Source organism: Amblyomma mixtum, chromosome 2 (genome assembly GCF_055824585.1).
Source record: "Amblyomma mixtum isolate Tamu chromosome 2, ASM5582458v1, whole genome shotgun sequence".
NCBI classification, from domain to species: Eukaryota; Metazoa; Arthropoda; class Arachnida; order Ixodida; family Ixodidae; genus Amblyomma; species Amblyomma mixtum.
This window is the reverse complement of record NC_143013.1, coordinates 136,071,289-136,085,138: the sequence shown is the minus strand read 5'-3', so window position 1 is coordinate 136,085,138 and position 13,850 is coordinate 136,071,289. Positions and strand designations below refer to the sequence as shown.

General features: G+C 47.0%; 1 protein-coding gene across 1 annotated transcript; it reads left to right on the top strand.

Moving 5' to 3' along the window:
- The first annotated feature begins 830 nt into the window (after positions 1-830).
- On the top strand, positions 831-1,774 carry LOC149361024 (uncharacterized). The gene has a single exon (XM_089567976.1). It carries the CDS (start codon positions 908-910, stop codon positions 1,772-1,774), a length of 867 nt encoding a protein of 288 aa, XP_089424102.1. The 5' UTR covers positions 831-907.
- The last annotated feature ends 12,076 nt before the right edge of the window (positions 1,775-13,850 follow it).

The window sequence follows — 13,850 nt, the reverse complement described above, 5'->3', positions numbered from 1 at the left end:
CAAGCGTGCTCGTCAATCGTCGATCTACGAATGCCCGCTGCTCGCGGCATCGCTCAATTTAAAGCCGGCAAGGAAATTTCCAGATAGCAGGACAAGATCATCTACAGTAATCTGGAAAAACCTAGTTGCAGCCTTTCATGGCTGCGATCAGTCGAGATTAGACTGGTCGCTTCTCGCGTCACCAACAAAATGATAACCGCCCTTTCCTGCAGCCTTGAGCGTGAACGAACAGATACGTGGCATTATACTACGTACCATTTGTGTGCCCCAATGTCAGAGAAACGCACGTTTTGTTCTAGTAAACTGTAGAAGGCGTACCGCTCGCTTTTTCTGTAAATCACATGAATATTTATAGTTACACGTATGCAAAACGCAGGCACATTCCCACTTTTAGTTCAGCGTATGCTAGCAGAGACGCAAAAATAAACTCAGCCTATAGTGGCGCCATCTGGTCGTTAGCACGGGAACCATTGCTGTAAACAAACCGACTCTCCACTTAAGCCTAGGAGCGGCAGAATCGTCACTCTAATTATTAAGATAAAGCAAATTTATCCCTTATATGCTTTCTTATAGGCGAGATGAAACGAAGCGAAAGACAGGCGCCACATTTATGGCCAGTGAACGCACTGAAAAAAGGCAGCAACAATGAGAATTCAGTCCGAAGCGAGAGTAGAGTGAACTAGAATAGGTTGAGTGCCGCGACCCCCGCCGACGCGCGTGCTTTCGAATGACGCTCCGCGTGCGGAAAGCTATGCGGGGGCGCTGCGGTCGAGGTGGATTGGGAAGTGCCGGCGGCGCCGGGTCCCTCTCGGAGAGATGTGCTGTGGTGGCATGAGTGCGAAGCGTTGCTTGTTGTGTTTTGCAATGAAATTCTTCACCGCGTGGCTGAGATTGTGAAGTGTTTAATATGCCGAAGGACCGGCATCGGCACTGCTACGTGCCTGGCTGTCGAATCGGTTACGCAGGTGTGGAAGCCACTCGGAAACTCTCCTTGTTCAGCGTGCCAAAGGACGAAGCCCGTAAGAAGCTGCGGGAAAAGAATCTACATCGCGCCGACAAGCCGTTGGATAGCAAATGTGATGTATGTGAACTGCATTTCGAGGACCGCTATATTCTCCGTGAATACGTGCACATTGTGGGCGGGAAAGAAGTTAGGATTCCGCGTGGAGTGCCGGCGCTCGCAAGTGATGCAGTGCCTACAATACTGCCAAATGCCCCTGAATACCTAAGCAAGGCGGCCCCGGTCGAACGTGCGCCTCGCAAAAGGGAAGCGTCTACAAAGCTGCGGGGTGCAAGGCGAAAAAAAAGGAGGGAAGAGAGCCCATGCTCGACAACAGCTTTACAAGATGAACTAGAAAGCAAAGATTGCGGCTCGCCAAGCATTGATGCGGAGAATTTGAATCATCTTAAGACTCCGTCAGCCAAGTGGTCATTACACCATTTCGAAAACTTCGAAGGCGCCGTATATCCGCTCACACACCTGAAGGCGTGCACTGGAACAGTGCGCTCGGACAGAGCGGTTCTTTTCAGCCTCAGTCTAAAGCAGGATGTCTCCTTCAAGGCATTTCTCGGAGGGAAACAGGTTTCCGAAGGAACTGTAAAAACTGTGCTTGAAGCGGAAGAAGCCCTCCTTCATGCCTCAAGTTTAATTACATGTTCTGGTGTCATTTGTGCGTCAACAATTTTGACAGAGGATCTTACAAAATCACTCCTGCAAAAAACAGATGTCAAGCAGGGAAGTTTATACAGCAAAAAGTGCATGGTCATTAAATAGTCATTAAATAAAGTTTTGTAATTGCATTTATTGTTTTCAATTACATGACCATATCCATTTAAGCGATAAATGCGAACTTCTCATTGTGTCTTCGAAAAAGTGTAGAGGTAGGTGACAGAATATTTTTCAAGGTTTTGTGGGGTCGGACTCGCATGTGCCGCGACTGCGCGTGTACATCCCACTCGGCACCAGGTTTAAAGTGCATTGGAATGAAACTGGCCATACAGTGTGCCGAAACTGTTAATGCGACCGTCGTGTCGGCTGCTAGGTTCGACGGAACGCTTGTTCTTGCTCGAGTTTCCACAGCTTACACAAAGCAAATAAAAACTTGCATTTGCAACATGACGCCGGCATTGATGCAGACTTGTCTAGGTGATCGCCGCGGTCGAAACCAGTTCAGAGCAGCGATTGCGAAGCGCGTAATCCGTCACAGCAGCAAACGCTCCGAGCAAGCAATTCCCTCGGCAGTATTTCGTTACTTAAACTGTATTCGCTCACAAGCAGTCTGTTATTTAAAGGATGATCATGCAAATCTGTGTCCGTACTGTATGAACAGCGTTACTAGCCGCCGGAGTACCACCAAAGCGTGCGGCGATACGCAACGCCGCAAGCAGGCGACAGCAAGCCGACCAAGCCAGGTCGCTCGCAGCGCCCTCTGCCCTTTCCGTACGCCGCGCTTCACGGACGCGGCTGTGGTCGGGCCACTCAACCGAGAGGTCCGGTTTGGACGGGCGCCGCCATGTTTGTCGCCGCGCGGCGGAAATCCAGATGGTTGCCAGATGAGACTACCATCTCATACAGATGTGTTCCCAAATTAATAAATTCTATTTTAAAATGTTCTACCTCACTCCTTGGCACAACAGCTGGCTAAACGGTAATTTGAGTAAGTAGCTATCGGTTGCCGCAAAGAAAATATGGTCGATAAAATTCAGTAGACTGACCCTTTAAAGCGTCTCACACCAGCGCAATGTTTCCTCGGTTCGATATGGCAAACTGTCTGGCATACATTTCCAGTTCTGTTTGGCACTTCGCAGGGAACATTTTTCAAAGATGTAAACACATACTGTCACATACTGTTGTGCTGGCATATACCCGTTTTGTTGATTGCAGCTTGAACCAAGTTCGATTTCTGTCCTTTGTTTCTGCTTTAAAGCCTGAGAGGTTTAAGGCATAACTGTTCAAATAGGAAAATCTTTTGAAAGAGCACAGTTACACAGGTTTTTTTACATTAGTGAAAGCTTATTTCAATCCTAGTTAATTGTTTGCCATCTTGTCTGTCCTATCTGACAGGATTGAAATGCTCCAGCAAATAGTCCGTCTTATTTTTAAATTCAGATGCGGTACGAGGCTCAAGTAGGTTATTTTTCTATCTGAGGACCAGTTATATTTGCCAGGTACAATACAGAATTGTTGCGTTCGCTATCCATAATGTCCACTGTGCATCATTTCCGGGCACCATTTCACCCTGAAATAAAAGTGCAGACACTATATTTCCTTTGAAGCTCCTTCTTGTAAAATGATACATAAATTGTTACTATGGATGGTTTTTCATGCTATTTTAACCACACCCACAAAATAATTTAGAATGGCATATTTTTCCTCACTTCACCTCGTTTCACAGTTCACCAGTGACTAATGTCAAAACTCAGTTTAGGGGTATGTAGTCGATTGAAAAAACTGGGATATAACTGCTGCTTTTTCCCTTCCTTTGATTTCTGCCAATGAATGCTCACTTAGCGTTGCAGTAATTAACGACTGAGTAGCGATTCTCTTCCTGTGTTTTGCGTTCTTCACGTGACGTACGCTGAACTTTGATGTTGTAGTCCTCGCTCGGCTGTTCAATACAAAACAGGGGAGAGAAGATAATCGGTATTGAATTATTTAGCTGTCTTATGTAAATCTTCTTCCCCACTGTCGTTGGTAAAGCTGATAAGGCTGAATTCAAAGCAGTTGCTTTAAATAACCTGCTAATTACATGACATAACCTCATGAGGGTGTTGCCTGCGATGGCTTCGTTTCATTTTTTACAGCAGGAAAATTTTGTAATGCGTGCTCTTTGTATTATATCTTTGCCTCGAATGTCGGTTTTCTTCTGCATTTGTTCGGAATAGTTACTTATGCCTACCTGCTTTTTTGCTTGCTGGCCTTGAAGGTAATTAAATGAAAAAAAATGTCTCCTGCTCATCCATGTGTAACATTCTGATAAGCATCATTACAAGTTATAATTCACAGATCAAAGAACGGTGTGTCTATTCCTTTAAGCCCGTGAAAACTTGTAGATTAATATATCAAATTGGTGTTCCGCACTTTTCGTAATGGTCATAACTGAACATTTTGGCAGATATATATATATATATATATATATATATATATATGTATGTATGTGTGTGTGTGTGTGTGTGTGTGTGTGTGTGTGTGTGTGTGTGTGTGTGTGTGTGTGTGTGTGTGCGTGCGTGCGTGCGTGCGTGCGTGCGTGCGCTCGCCTCTTTTCATGAACTGTAAAATATGGCTTGGTTATGCCATCCTGCATGAGCAATGCCAATAAGTTTTCTCAAGTATGTTTTTAAAGCATGTTTTGCATAATAAAAACACACCGCAGTCAAGATCATCTTTTGTGATTGTGTCGTTGAATTTACGTTCTTTTGCGTGACTCCAAGCGGTAGGGTAATAGCATGTAATAGCAATGCAAAGTTCCGTGCACTTGACACCTGGGCAAACCTGCACGAACCGACGCTATGCATGCGAGAACGAAACCGAAAATGGAAGTAGAGCCTCCAAGATTCCTGTTCTCACCTATCATCTCTGAGGCCAGTGCGTTTCCCCGGGTCCGCTAGGTGCGCTGTGCACAAAAGTCGGCCGCTGGGGCCTACGGGAGTGTCCGCTCTTTGCTTCTATATTACTCTATGGAACGCCGATCTTGTCTTATAAAACCTGGGCTGTGCTCTTCAACTCTTTGTCAGTGACATATTTGGTGGAGGTGCTGGGTAGCGGCCCATGTACTCGGACAGCGAGGACACTCTCGACGCCTGTTCTCCACGCATGGACACAAAGCGAGCCGCCGTCTGCGAGGCCTACAACCGGAGTTCGGTCAACTGACAGCGCCGGTAAGAGCGGTAAGAGCCATGACATCCACCGTGGCTAGCCAGATAACTCAGCATTCCGGGAATGCCCAGCCATTCGTCCTTCACGCACCTCGGTCACCGCCACCGTTCCACGGGGACAGGTTCGAGGGCGTCGAAGACTGGTTGGCCAGCTTTGACCGAGTGGCAGGTTTGTCTGTTTCCAACTTCCATTCAAACTCTTTCGCTACCGCGGAAAAATGGACGATTCGGAGTGTACTGAAAGAAAAATTTTTTTCACAAGAACTAACGCACCCAGCACATATTGCAATGCATGAAATTGTAGCTTATTAGTTAGCCTTCTGAATGAAACAAACAGAAAAGCTGTGTGTGCAAAAGTACATGAACATTTATTTATCAAATATGCCAAAAACATGAAAAAGTATATAGCAAAAACAAAAATTACCGGCTGCACTAAGCCAGAACTTGATTAGAGGAAAACTGGAATATACAAACTGTTGCACATGTTTGTAGCTGTCATTATTCACAGTCTGAGCTATGAGAAAAAATTACTGCACTTTCAATGGCCTGTCAAGTCAGGGGTCTTGACTGTGGTGCCACTGTGAAGAGCAATCAGGGGTGAAGATGTGAAGCAGAGGTAGACTGGCAGGTACTTCACAGAAGGTTTTACCTTTGTTCCTCCCTTGTTCTCTGATAGCCGACCTTGCAGTTTCTTCATTTTTTCATTTTTTTCGGTTGGTGTTGAATGAATTCTATGGGAGGATTGGGGGCGTGGACTTCTTTTCCCTCATCATACCCGAAGATTTCTTGGATGAGCTGCTCCCTGAAAGCCAGCTGATAAAATCTGACATTTTAGGCAAGCTCTAAAACATCAGGTTAGATAAAATAAGCTTTATCGATGTGGTTCAAAAGCCAGGACACTTTCCAAGTCTTGCCAATAGATGCTGCCGCCACTGAATCATCCGGGTCCGTTACGAGCAAAAACAAAACAAAAAAAAGAAAAAACAATTTTGAGAAATTATTTTTATTGTCAGAGGGCCAGAATTTATTATTCTGGTATTTCATAGAGAAATAGTCGTGGCAGGTCCACAATTCCAATGTATATATGAACATCAGCATCTCCAACAGACTCACGTCTTCCCATGAGCCGTCACGCCGAGCGTATGTTTGCTTGTTCACAATCATCATCCATGCATACTTATTAGTGTTTCCGCACACGGTCTTCATCATTTCCGCCGTGAGGAGCATCAAAAAAAAGTCGAGAGGTCGACCGAATCTTCGAGCGTCGCTCCACAGCTTTGTGCCGATATGGACACCTAGCTGTCGTCTTGATTGAAAGGAAGTCGGGTGAGCGTGTCACTTTGTTTTCTGTGCCAAAGGACCCCGAACGCTTTGAAGCATGGCGACGAGCCGTGCCCCGGGCTGATAAAGCTCTCGACGAGAACTCAGCCCTCTGTGAACTTCACTTTGATGAACAGTATATTGTCCGGCACTTCACGCACGTGATCAACGGAGCAACAGTCAAGATTCCCCGCGATCGACCCGTGCTTACAAGCGACGCTGTTCCAACGATTTACCCAAATGCTCCGTCGTACCTTTCCAAGAAAGCCCCTCAGAAGAGGCAATCGAAAACGTCGACTTGCGGCCTCCCCTCGAAGCTCCAACATTGCGAAATGGGTGCCTCTTCCCAAGGTGCAGAGACCGCAAATGATGAAGGGAGTGTTCCAGATCAGCAGGCTCTTGCATGTGAATTGTGTGTTCAAAGATGCGAGCTACCAAGCGTGTATTGGTCCAGACACCAGATCGCTGGTTCTGATAACGTCACGGCTTTCACTGTGTGTGCGTTAGAAGACCATGATCTCTACTTTGAAAAGGTAGTCGTCGTTGTAACGGACACGTGTCGTATTCGTATCAGTGCCGCGCATCAGTGATTGCATCGCGCCGATGCGCAACAGTAATGCGCAGTAGGTACAGCGCTCTTGCTCGTGCCTATAAAAGCTGTGCCTTCAATAAACAGGTGTTCATTCTTGCACTGACCATGCTGCTGTAAGCGTCGTCCCTCCGGCTGGTTACATGGTGTCAGAAGTGGCCCTTTGAGGCCTATGGAAATCGACCCTGCGTCCGGCGTGCTATGGACCTGCTGAAGACACCAGAGCCATTGCGGCTGACTGGTAACGTAACAGAAAACTGGAAGCGTTTTAAGCAGAAATTCGAGTTATTTCTGCAGGCGACGGAGACTAAGGACCAGCCCAGATCGGATGCATCCAAGGCGGCACTCCTGTTGAGCATCGCTGGCGACGACGCTTTGGACGTCTTCAACAACTTCCAGTTTGGCGACAATGAAGACAAGACGAACTACAGCACCTTGGTGAGCAAGTTTGATGCTTATTGTGCCGAAGTTAGCAATGAAGTACATGAAAGATACGTATTCCGTTCAAGAAAGCAAGCGGAGGGAGAACCTTTTGAAAAATTTGTTCGTGACTTGAAAAAGCAAGCGGCACAGTGCAACTTTGGCACGCTGCAAGAATCGATGATAAGGGACCAGATTGTATTTGGCACGTGTAATCCTCGACTACGTGAGAAGATGCTGCGGGACAACCAGCTGACGTTGAAAAAAGCAGAGGAAATGTGCAGAGCAGCAGAGACGCTAGCACAGCGGAATGAAGTTTGGCACAGAGGGGACGACAGTGTCGACGCGATTTCGAGGCGCGCGGCTCCCTCGAAAGAGGGGAAAGAAGCAAAAAAACAGTTTCGTTGTCGTAAGTGCAACCGCTGGCACAAACCTAAGCAATGCCCAGCTTTTGGAAAGAAGTGTCGTTTGTGTCACAAGCTGAACCATTTCGCAAATTGCTGCGCGTCAGCCGGGGTCAGTGAAGTGCGAGAACAGCAAGACGCGGACTTTGACATCCTAGAAGTCACCACGGCAAAGCGCGAGAGGGATTGGATGGTCAAGGCTCAAGTTCGTAACTGTGCGATCCGTTTTAAAGTGGACACCGGATCGCAAGCAAGCTTGTTTCCTATGTCGATTTACCAAAAACTGCGGGGAGCAGAAGAACTGAAGCCGACTAATTCGATCCTGCGGGCGTATAACGGAGGCATCATAACGTGTTTTGGAACGTGTACGCTTGAAGTCCGTCTTGGGAACACTTCTGCCACAGTGAAGTTCTTTGTGGTGAAAAATGGGCGTCAAGCCATACTTGGGCTAGAAGCGAGTGAAGCTCTGGGGCTAGTCCAGCGTAGGGTATGTGCCGTAGACAAGACCGCAACTGATGACCTTCTGAAAAATTTCGGGCACATATTCCAGGGCCTCGGGTGTTTGCAGCAGGCGTGCAGTATGGTCTTGTCACCTGAAGCGATACCAGTAGTGCAACCAGCGCGACGAGTTCCGGTGGCGCTAGAAGAACCCCTTAAAAAAGAACTTGACCGAATGGTACGTGCTGGCATCATTGTGAGGGTGAACGAACCTACCGACTGGGTCAGCCCCCTAGTTTTGGCAAAGAAGAAAGATGGCACGCTAAGGGTGTGTATGGATCCCAGGGCTATAAACAAGTACATAAAGAGGCAGCATTTCCCGCTTCCTAGGCGAGAAGATTTGGAAGCCCGTTTAACAAATGCCCAGTACTTCAGCTGCCTTGATGCAAATTCGGGCTATGATCAGATACCGCTTGATGAGCGGACTTCGAGGATCTGCACTTTTTCTTCGCCGTTCGGGAGATACCGTTTTCTCCGGCTGCCCTTTGGCATTTCTTCCGCACCAGAGGTATTTCAACAGAGTATGAGCCAAGTCTTTGATGGCCTACCCGGCGTACTGGTATATATTGACGATATTTTAGTATGGGGTTCCAGTAGACAAGAACACGATGAGCGGTTGATAGCAGCGCTAAAAGCCGCCGAGAAAGCCGGCTTGACTTTCAACATCCAGAAGTGCAAGTTTAGGGTGAAAGAAGTCAGATTCCTTGGCGATATCATAGGCCGAACGGGCATATCGCCTGACCCCAAGCTGATCAAAAACTTGGTGAATATACCAACACCAACGTCCAAGAGTGACGTTCAGCGAATGCTGGGTGTACTTAATTACTTTGGTAAATTTGTCCCACGACTGTCCGAGCGAACAACGCTTCTACGTGAGCTTATCAAGACGCGCTCAGAATTCCAATGGACAGATAACCATGCGCAGGAGTGGAAAAAACTAACACAAATCCTGACCACCGCCCCCCTTCTTGCAATCTTTGATCCGCAACGAAAATCCAAGATTACCTGTGACGCATCAAAAGACGGCGTTGGTGCAGCATTACTGCAAGACTACAGTGGTGAGTGGAGGCCCGTAGCATACGCATCTCGTGTTTTAACGCAAGCCGAGAAGAATTATGCCCAAATTGAGAAGGAAGCACTTGGGATATGTTTTGGCTGCGAAAGGTTTCACGAGTTCGTGTACGGTAGAAACGTGCTTATCGAAACGGACCACAAACCGCTGGTAGCGATAGCACGGAAAGAAATTGCTGACATGCCACCACGAGTGCAACGATTCTTTTTGCGTTTGCTAAAGTACGGCTTTGTCTTGCAGTACATTCCAGGAAAACATCTCGTTCTCGCTGACATGTTGTCACGGTCAACAAAGGATCAGGTCGAAGAAAAAGGTGGCACAACACACGACGTTGAGGTTCACGCCGTCCAGTCCTTGGGCTACATGGTCACCTCCGAAACGCTGCGGTCGCTACAGCTGGAAACTGCACGGGACTGCTACCTCCAGACTGTGATAGCATGCTTGGTGGACGGGCAGCCAGTGACAGGTGAACTCAAGCCATTTTCGCACGAACTCTCTGTCGTTAATGGAGAAGTGCTGAAAGGCACTAAAGTCGTCATACCGAAAAGTATGCGACGAATCATGTTGGAAAGAATTCATGCGGGCCACCTTGGGATGCAAAAATGTAAGGAGAGGGCTCGGAAACTTATTTTTTGGCCTGGTCTGAATGGCGACATCACTGCCCGTGTGGAAAGCTGTGCAACGTGCAGAAAATACGCGTACAGGCAGCCAGAAGAACCCTTGCTAATGCGACCCGTTCCAAAATGTGCTTGGTACAGGGTTGGAGTAGATATCTTTTCCTATGCGGGCAAGTCGTACGTGGTTGCGTATGATGCATTTTCAAATTTTCCCGAGGTCGCCACGCTCGACAACACAACTGCGGAAACCACGATCGCAGCCCTTAGCGCCATGTTCGCCCGGTATGGTATACCAGTGGAAGTATGCACGGATAACGGACCCCAGTTCTCGAGCCATGAATTTGCCACGTTTGCCAGAGCATATGACTTTCATCATATAACATCGAGCCCCCGTTATCCGCAGTCGAACGGCTTGGCGGAAAAAGGAGTGCAGATCGTGAAGAGGATCCTGAAAAAGACCCTCGACGCCCGGGAGGACTTCTGGCTTGGTCTTCTTGCATATCGCTCTACACCGCTGGAAGATGGGCATTCTCCGGGTGAGCTTCTTCAGCGAAGGCGACTTCGTTCTAACCTTCCCGACTTCGGCAGGGTGACTCGTACTACAGTAAGGAAACGCCACCAAGCCAGGGCTGGACAGCCTTTGGCAGCACTACACAGAGGCTCAACGGTGCGACTTCAGGATGCTGCTGGTTGGTCGCGTAAAGCGAAGGTCGTTGCTGAAAGCGCTCCAAGATCCTACTTGGTACAAACCAAACATCAACGTATGCTGCGGCGGAACCGCCGGCATCTGCTTAGGACGGCGGAGCAGTACACCAGTGAAAGCGACGACGACACTTGTTCGGGTTCTCAGCCCCGTACACAGCAACCTACGACACCAGCTGAATCAGGTGCACAATCCTCTAGAGTGGCCTCTGCTACAAACGGTGAGGAATCTTCTCGACCAGCAAGTGGATACAATTCTCCGTCGAGCATCCCATCGTCGCCCACCGTGAGAAGATCAACTCGGACCTCCCGGCCCCCACAGAAGCTACGCTATGACGAACACTTTAATCAAGTGCCCTAACTGTGACTGTTATATTGAAGTGTCTCATTTTGTTCTTTCCCGAGGGAGGATGTAACGGACACGTGTCGTGTTCGTATCAGTGCCGCGCATCAGTGATTGCATCGCGCCGATGCGCAACAGTAATGCGCAGTAGGTACTCTTGCTCGTGCCTATAAAAGCTGTGCCTTCAATAAGCAGGTGTTCATTCTTGCACTGACCATGCTGCTGTAAGCGTCGTCCCTCCGGCTGGTTACAGTCGTGATGTCGGACAGCAGCGCGATTCAAGCAACGGTGTTCGTGCAAGCAACCCAAGTCAGAATTAAGCGTCAAGGTTACCGATGCTAAAATGATTGAAGATCTTCTAGAAGTAGACTCCCTTATTCCATGCAAAGGCTTTGGAAAAACGGGAGTTCGAAGCCAACTCCAAGCACCGAGAGAAGACCACTGCTTCAGTGTGAAGCAAGTAAGAAGCGACAGCCTAATGGACTTGGTATCTTTTCTCCAGCTTACAAAGTCGAATCTTGTAGGCTGCCCAGAACACAAAACAGCACTCACAAACAGAATCATCAAGTTCTATGTGCTCACAAGGCTTCATTTGTACGTGAAATCTCAGAACGCAAAACGGGACGAAACGCGGGAGCTCTGAAGTGTGCCTTCTAAGCTTTCCACTTTTTAATTAGTGACTTTTATAGTTTCAGTCATAAGGTACATGTGCAGTATGTTTCTGTGGTACATGATGTTCCTGACGATGGTCTATGCTATTTTTCAACGAGTCACTTAATTTTTTCTGTTACGTGCAGTAAGTCTATGTGATACATGATGTTCCTTACCCTCTAAGCTTTCTATTTTTTAACGATCGAGTCACTTTTATAGTTTCACATTTGTGCAGTATGCCTCCGTGATAAGTTCTTGAACGTAGTGTGTAATAGAAGTCATATTCACATGCTGGTTTGCTTGCGCAGGTGCATGACTGCTTATTTCTGTGGCGCTCCTTTGGTTGAGAGTTGCGAGATCGTGTGAGACTCGCAAGAGTATACTCTCTATAGTGAGCGCTTTCACGAGCTAAAAGCGTACGCAGACTGATGATCACTGTAGGCTGTAAAGTCTTCACCTCAGTTTCAGACTAATATGCGCGGGTGCATCCAGCGTGAACGCAAAAAAAAATCCAGCTTTCTGCACGCGCGGCGAACCCGGCGCAGCCAGCCTTTCTTGCGCGCAGCGCGCTCGCCGCATCGCACTACAGACAGCAGCGCCACCTACGCATGGCATGAAATGGAAGCGCGGCGCTCGCCTCCCGGTCGCGTCACCTACCCCTTCTAGCCACCATACCGCGGCGGTGCCACCAGCGCCTAAGTCCTGCGCTCTCCGCTAGGAGCGCGATTGTGGCGTTACGCTGAATCCAAACTTTATTTCACAAATGTGCACATTCTTTAGACTGAGCCACAGGCCAAAAGCTAAAGAAAATAGCTTGAAAATGCCTGTGGCTCATCTAAGAGCCATCACAAAATAATAAATAAGATAAAAATAAGATAAACACATACATACAACGGTGGCAGGTCGCATACGAGCACACTATAGAAAGAATTTATAATATTTACGATTGAACGGATTGCTACACAGAGATGTAGTTTGAAACTAGAAAAAAAAACAATTAAAACTGAACAAATGCATTTCGAAGTTATACACACTGCTGGGTTGATGACAAATGGGAAAAGGACACCGATACATACACAAACTACAATATATGAAAAGAAGTTATGGAATATTATTTACAAAGTACACTTTTAAATGATGTGGTCGGAGGTTATACATGCTAAGCTGGTTAGATTCGTAGCTGTTTAGAACATTAGGTGTAACAAAATTAAGTGCTTGTTTACCATAATTAGTTCTAGCGCGTGGAAGTGCCCATTTTGCAGTTGATCGGGTTTGAACATACTTTTCTATGGGCTTTAACATTGCGATATTAAGCAAAAAACTACATATTGATGGTGAAAAAAATTCGAGATGGTATAATAGGCGGTGCTCAAGAAAAATATTTACACGAATGACTTCATACTTAATAAACAATTCAGCCGTATGGGCAGTAAAACTGGCACCTGCGATAATCCTGATAGCTTTCTTTTGGAGAATTAGAATTTTCTGTAGATTTGTTTTGGATGTGGTAGCCCAAACTATGTGGCAATAGTTAATGTGTGATTGGAATAGGGCATGATAAATCATTCGTTTTATACAGGGAGGAAATTCTGTGCGGTAACGAGCAAGAAAGCCAACGGAAGGAGCTAATTTCTTACGAAGATGTGTTGCGTGTGCGGTCCAGCTCATACAGGCGTCAAAAATTACCCCGAGTGATCTGAAGGTGTCCACGATTTCTATTTTATGGTTCCCAAGTTGAAGATCATCATTTAAGTTAATTTTGACGTTTTTAGGTCTGAAGAAAACAGTTTTAGATTTATTGGTATTAATAGACAACCCATTTTGAACGGACCACGCATGCAAAGTTTTAAGAACAGCATTACCGCGATTTAATAAATGATCTGTTGAGGAGCCCGTTAAGAAAATACTGGTGTCATCTGCGTACAGAATGAATTTAACGTTACTGTCAATGTTTAGGAGGTCATTTATGTCTACGTTAAAGAGAAAAAGACCTAAAAGGCTGCCCTGAGGCACGGCACAGTTTATAGCCTGAAGAGTGGATCCATGTCCATCACAGAAAACAGCCTGTTTTCGATCAGTGAGGTATGACCAGGTATGATCAGTGAGGTTTTCGATCAGTGAGGTAAGAGATTAGGCTCGACTCACGTCGATAGAAAGCAGCAGCTGTGCCAACCACCAGCGGCTTAACATGCTTCGCGATCTCGCGCCGTCCGTGTGCGACGGCGGTGCACATGAACGGCGGCCTGACTGGACTGGATTGTACTGAACTGGATTGGATTAGACTAGATTCGCTTACATTACATTGGATTGGATTGTATAACAGATGCATCGCCACAAGTCTAACCACAAGCACCACCAC

What these genes read in the sequence shown, in the direction of transcription:
- LOC149361024 (XM_089567976.1), top strand. Translation starts at nt 908, where the DNA reads ATGCCGAAGGACCGGCATCGGCACTGCTACGTGCCTGGCTGTCGAATC.